General features: G+C 63.9%; 1 protein-coding gene across 1 annotated transcript in view; it reads left to right on the top strand.

Moving 5' to 3' along the window:
• LOC105529781 (putative serine protease 29) overlaps positions 1-2,644 on the top strand; it is a 10,516-nt gene extending 7,872 nt beyond the window's left edge. Inside the window, exons 5-9 of the mRNA XM_011967024.1 lie at positions 344-407; positions 572-752; positions 847-1,112; positions 1,885-2,048; positions 2,132-2,644. Of these exons, the coding sequence (XP_011822414.1) occupies positions 344-407; positions 572-752; positions 847-1,112; positions 1,885-2,048; positions 2,132-2,296 (840 nt within the window). The 3' untranslated portion in view covers positions 2,297-2,644. The remainder of the gene's footprint in view (positions 1-343; positions 408-571; positions 753-846; positions 1,113-1,884; positions 2,049-2,131) is intronic.
• Positions 2,645-4,542: the final 1,898 nt, after the last annotated feature.

Raw genomic sequence — 4,542 nt, 5'->3', positions numbered from 1 at the left:
CGGGAACCTGTTGGTGCTTCTGCAGTCGCAGCTGAGACATGCTTCTCTCCCCTAACCCTGCTGGCTCTACTCTGGCTGGCGATGCCAGTGGGAACAGCGACCCAGTGGCTGAACGAGAGGCCACTCCCCCGCCGCCCCTCCTCTGAGGAGAGGACTGACCAGGCAGCTGCCCACTTCCTGCGGTTGAGGATAAAGGGGCTCCGAGGGGCTGGGGGAGAGAGCTGCCGAGTGCCCGCACGGTAAGGGCATCATCCCCTCCCTGATGCCTGCGGGTGGCTCCTGGCCCCCACCCCTGATCCCAGGTCTGAGTCCCCAGCGCACACCCCACACCCTCTCCCCACAGATGCTGCTGCTGCTGCTGTTCCTGGCCGTCTCCTCCCTGGGGAGCTGCAGCGCGGGGAGCCCAGGTGAGTCCTGACCCCACACAGCCCTCCCTTCCCAGGGGCTCTGCCACCTGTGTCCTGAGGATCCAGGGCACACGTGCACAGACCAGCTTCTGCCCGAGGGCAGGCGCGGGGTGAGGCTTGGGTGGCAGAGGCTGGATTCCCTGACCTCCTCCCGGTGCTCCCAGTGCCTGTTCCCGAGAATGACCTGGTGGGCATCGTGGGGGGCCACAACGCCCCCCAGGGGAAGTGGCCGTGGCAGGTCAGCCTGAGGATCTACAGCTACCACTGGGCCTCCTGGGTGCACATCTGCGGGGGCTCCCTCATCCACCCCCAGTGGGTGCTGACCGCCGCCCACTGCATTTTCCAGTGAGTCCCGGGCCGGGGACCCCAGCAAGGGGAGGTGGGAGTGGGGCCGCCGCAGACCAGGCCCCCTGAGCAGCCCGGGTCCGTCCTCCCCCAGGAAGGACACCGACCCGTCCACCTACCGGATCCACGCCGGGGACGTGTATCTGTACGGGGGCCGGGGTCTGCTGAACGTCAGCCGGATCATCGTCCACCCCAACTACGTCACCGCGGGGCTGGGTGCGGACGTGGCCCTGCTTCAGCTGGCGAACCCCGTAATCTGTGCCGCTGACATCAGGACAGTCAAGCTCTCCCCGGTCTCGCTGGAGCTCACCCCGAGGGACAAGTGCTGGGTGACCGGCTGGGGCGCGATCAAGATGTTCGGTGAGTGTTGTGTGGGGGCTGGGGAAGGACTCAGCTGTGGGCCCAAAACGCCTCATTCCAGGGCTCCGGGGGGGTAGGGGCGGGGGGGTGAGTTCCAGAAAGGGGAGAGACGGAGCTGCTCACGGCTGGGCTGGCACCTCCGGCTGCTTTACCTACAGCTCTGTGCTGCCCGGGCCCGGAGACTCAGGGGTCCCGTGACTGCCGATGGCCAGACCAAGCCCCAGACTCAATATTCAGAGGGGAAAATTCTTCCCATTTTTTTCTACCTAAGAAAGGTTTTTACTCTTTTTTTTTGTGGGGGGGGCGGCTTGGTGGCTCATGCCTGTAATCCCAGCACTTTGGGAGGCAGAGGCAAGGGGATTGCTTGAGCCCAGGAGTTTGAGGCCAGCCTGGCCAACATAGCAAGACTCCATCTCTAAAAAGGAAAAAAAAAAAAAAAAAAAAAAAAAAGAAGAAACCCATCACAAATGAAAACACCTCAAAATCAAAAGGCATTTTTTGGAGGGGGAAAAAAAAACCCAGAAAAACTCATCCCTCCACTTTTCTCTGGTCCGTCCAACTGTGAGCCCTGGGAGTTTGGAGGGAGGCAGGAGCCCTCACACCTCCTGGGGTCCCACACACCATGCTCAGGCCGGGAGCCTGAGACCCAGGGACAAGGGGCCTTTCACAGCAGGGGAGCCACCTTCTCTCCCACCCAGGGGAGGCACTGGGGCTGCTGGGTGGATGGCAGGGGCGTCTCCGCTGTGCCAGCCCGGGTCACCTCTCCCCCTAGAGTCGCTGCCGCCGCCCTACCGCCTGCAGCAGGTGAGCGTGCAGGTGCTGGAGAACGCCGTCTGTGACCAGCAGTACCGCAATGCCTCCGGGCACACTGGCGACCGGCAGCTCATCCTGGATGACATGCTGTGTGCCGGCAGCGAGGGCCGTGACTCCTGCTATGTGAGTGCCCCGGGCTCGCCCTGCCTACCCGCCCTGCTCCCACCGCAGAGCTCAGCGGTGACCCCTTTCCTTCCCTTCCTCAGGGTGACTCCGGCGGCCCTCTGGTCTGCAGGGTGCGAAGGTCCTGGCGCCTGGTGGGGGTGGTCAGCTGGGGCTACGGCTGCGCCCTGCGGGACTTTCCCGGCGTCTACGCCCGCGTCCAGACCTATGTGCCCTGGATCCTGAAGCAAGTCGGGGAATTGCCCTGAGTAGGCCGGGCTGGGCTCCCATCTGGGTCCGCTGAGGAGGGACCAGGACCTTCCTTCTCCCAGCGATCTCCGCTTCGGCCTCCGCTACAGGCCACCAGCTTGAGCCCGACTTCTCTGGCTCCTCAGCACCCAGGACCTCCCTGATGCTGGGGTGGGGAAGGTGCCGGGGAAGGGAGGGCAGGCCTCACTGCGTCTCTGTCTGATTAAAGAGCTGAGAAAGGGCAGAGTGTGCGGCGTCTCTGTGGGGTGGATTTGCGTTCCGAGCTGCAGCAGGCACGGTTTGCTCAGCCACCTCCTGTTGGAGGCCTCCGCATTTCGGCTATGGTAGTAGAGATGCTGAGAACATTCATGGTCCGGGCTCTGTGTGGACGTGCGTCTCCCGTCCTCTGGGGGAGATACTCATGGGTGCTGCTTCAATGCCAGCTTCCAGATGAGGAAACCGAGGCAAGAAACTCACCGGAGGTGGAGGCATGGTAGGTGGGGGCTTGGGGGACCCAGGCCCGCACACTGCACGCCCCTCCTGTGCCGGGGCCTCCGTGTCCCTGAGCCCTGGCCTCCCAGGGCAGTGGTTAGGTTTAGGGTCCTGACCCGACTCCCTTCTGTACCAGGCGTCGGGTCCCAGAGCTCAGACACTACCATGCAGGGCAAGACGGGAGTGGACGGCAGCAAGAGGCCGAGCCTCCACATGGTGTGGCTTCCTGGGCCGCTTCCTCTAAGGGCCACGCCAGTGTGGGCAGGGAGAGCAGTGCTCTGAGGGGCAGATGACGCCCAGAGCGGCCCTGTCCCTCCTCCCACCCTGTTCATTCTGCACCTGGACCGGGCAGACTCAGCGCCCAGACCCCAGGCTGCAGGTCAATGTGTGGTTCCGGCATTAGCTCCCCCGGGTCCCCCAAACCTGGGGCTTCCTGCTCTGCCCCCTGTGTTTCCAGGACCTCTGCAGGGCAGAGAAGAGGTGGAAGGCCAAAAGGGAGGGTCTAGTGGGTGGGGGGCCCCCAGCTCCTCCGCAGAAGTTTCTGCAGGTGAGTGGCTGGGGGACCGGCCTTCACCCTCCCACCTGCCCTCGCCTGCCCTGCCTGTTACTCCCGGGGGTGAGGGTGGGGTGGATCCCCACAGGGCAAGGGCTCCAGGGCAAACCCAGGCTCTGAGCCTCCGTGCAGAAACCACATCCGGGTTTACACTTTCTCCCACGTCCCTGGTCTTTCCGGAGTGGGGCAGAGCAGAGCAGGTAGGGGCACCCCGGCCGGGGGAGTCACCGCGCTCCAAGGCAGTGGGGAAAGGCTCCGGGGTGTGAACGGGTAGGGCACTGCCCCTTCTTTCCCGGGGATGTGGCTGCCTCCTACGCTCCTCACACTTCCCTTCCTGGGAGAAAGCGGGGAGCCCCAGGCCAGGTTGTGGTTGCTCTAAACCCAGGGTGAGACCTGCCGGACACAGCCCAGGGCCTCAGGGAACGTGGCCACTGCCTGCGTCCCAGGGCACCCTCAGCTGGGGTCCGGGGTCCAGGGTCCAGCTGTACCCGCCAATTCCCAGGGGGCTCCTGGGCCTCCCACACTGCCCTGGCTCCCTGGGCTTTCTTTTTTTTTTTTTTTTTGGAGACGGAGCCTCGCTCTGTCGCCCAGGCTGGAGTGCAGTGGCCGGATCTCAGCTCACTGCAAGCTCTGCCTCCCGGGTTCGCGCCATTCTCCTGCCTCAGCCTCCCGAGTAGCTGGGACTACAGGCGCCTGCCACCTCGCCCGGCTAGTTTTTTGTATTTTTTTTTTTAGTAGAGACAGGATTTCACCGTGTTAGCCAGGATGGTCTCGATCTCCTGACCTCGTGATCCGCCCGTCTCGGCCTCCCAAAGTGCTGGGATTACAGGCTTGAGCCACAGGGCCCGGCCCCGCTCCCTGGGCTTTCTAAGACAGGTGGGGGGCAGTGATCAGTGCCATTCCCAAGTCCTCTGAGCCACGTCCCTGCCCAGCCGGACCCCGCTGGACCCTGCTCTGCCCTCGCAGCATTCAGAGTCCCTCCCTTGCAGCCCCTGATCTGTGCGACTCACAGGACACCAAGATCCAGACGGGAAGCCGAGGACTTACACCCTCAGTGCGGCCGCGGCAGGCTTCCGTGTTTGAGGGAGAAATCGCCTCCCTCTGCCGCGAGGAGACCGAAATTAATTGCTCCTCCTCCAAACCGGGAGCCACCAGCGCCCCGACTCGCCGACCAGGGCTGCTGAGGATAAGGGCCACGCCAGTGTGGGCAGGGAGAGCAGT

This window comes from Mandrillus leucophaeus, unplaced genomic scaffold, assembly GCF_000951045.1.
Source record: "Mandrillus leucophaeus isolate KB7577 unplaced genomic scaffold, Mleu.le_1.0 Scaffold78, whole genome shotgun sequence".
NCBI classification, from domain to species: domain Eukaryota; kingdom Metazoa; phylum Chordata; class Mammalia; order Primates; family Cercopithecidae; genus Mandrillus; species Mandrillus leucophaeus.
Note: the sequence above shows the minus strand (reverse complement) of the source record. Positions and strands in the feature narration are given on the sequence as shown.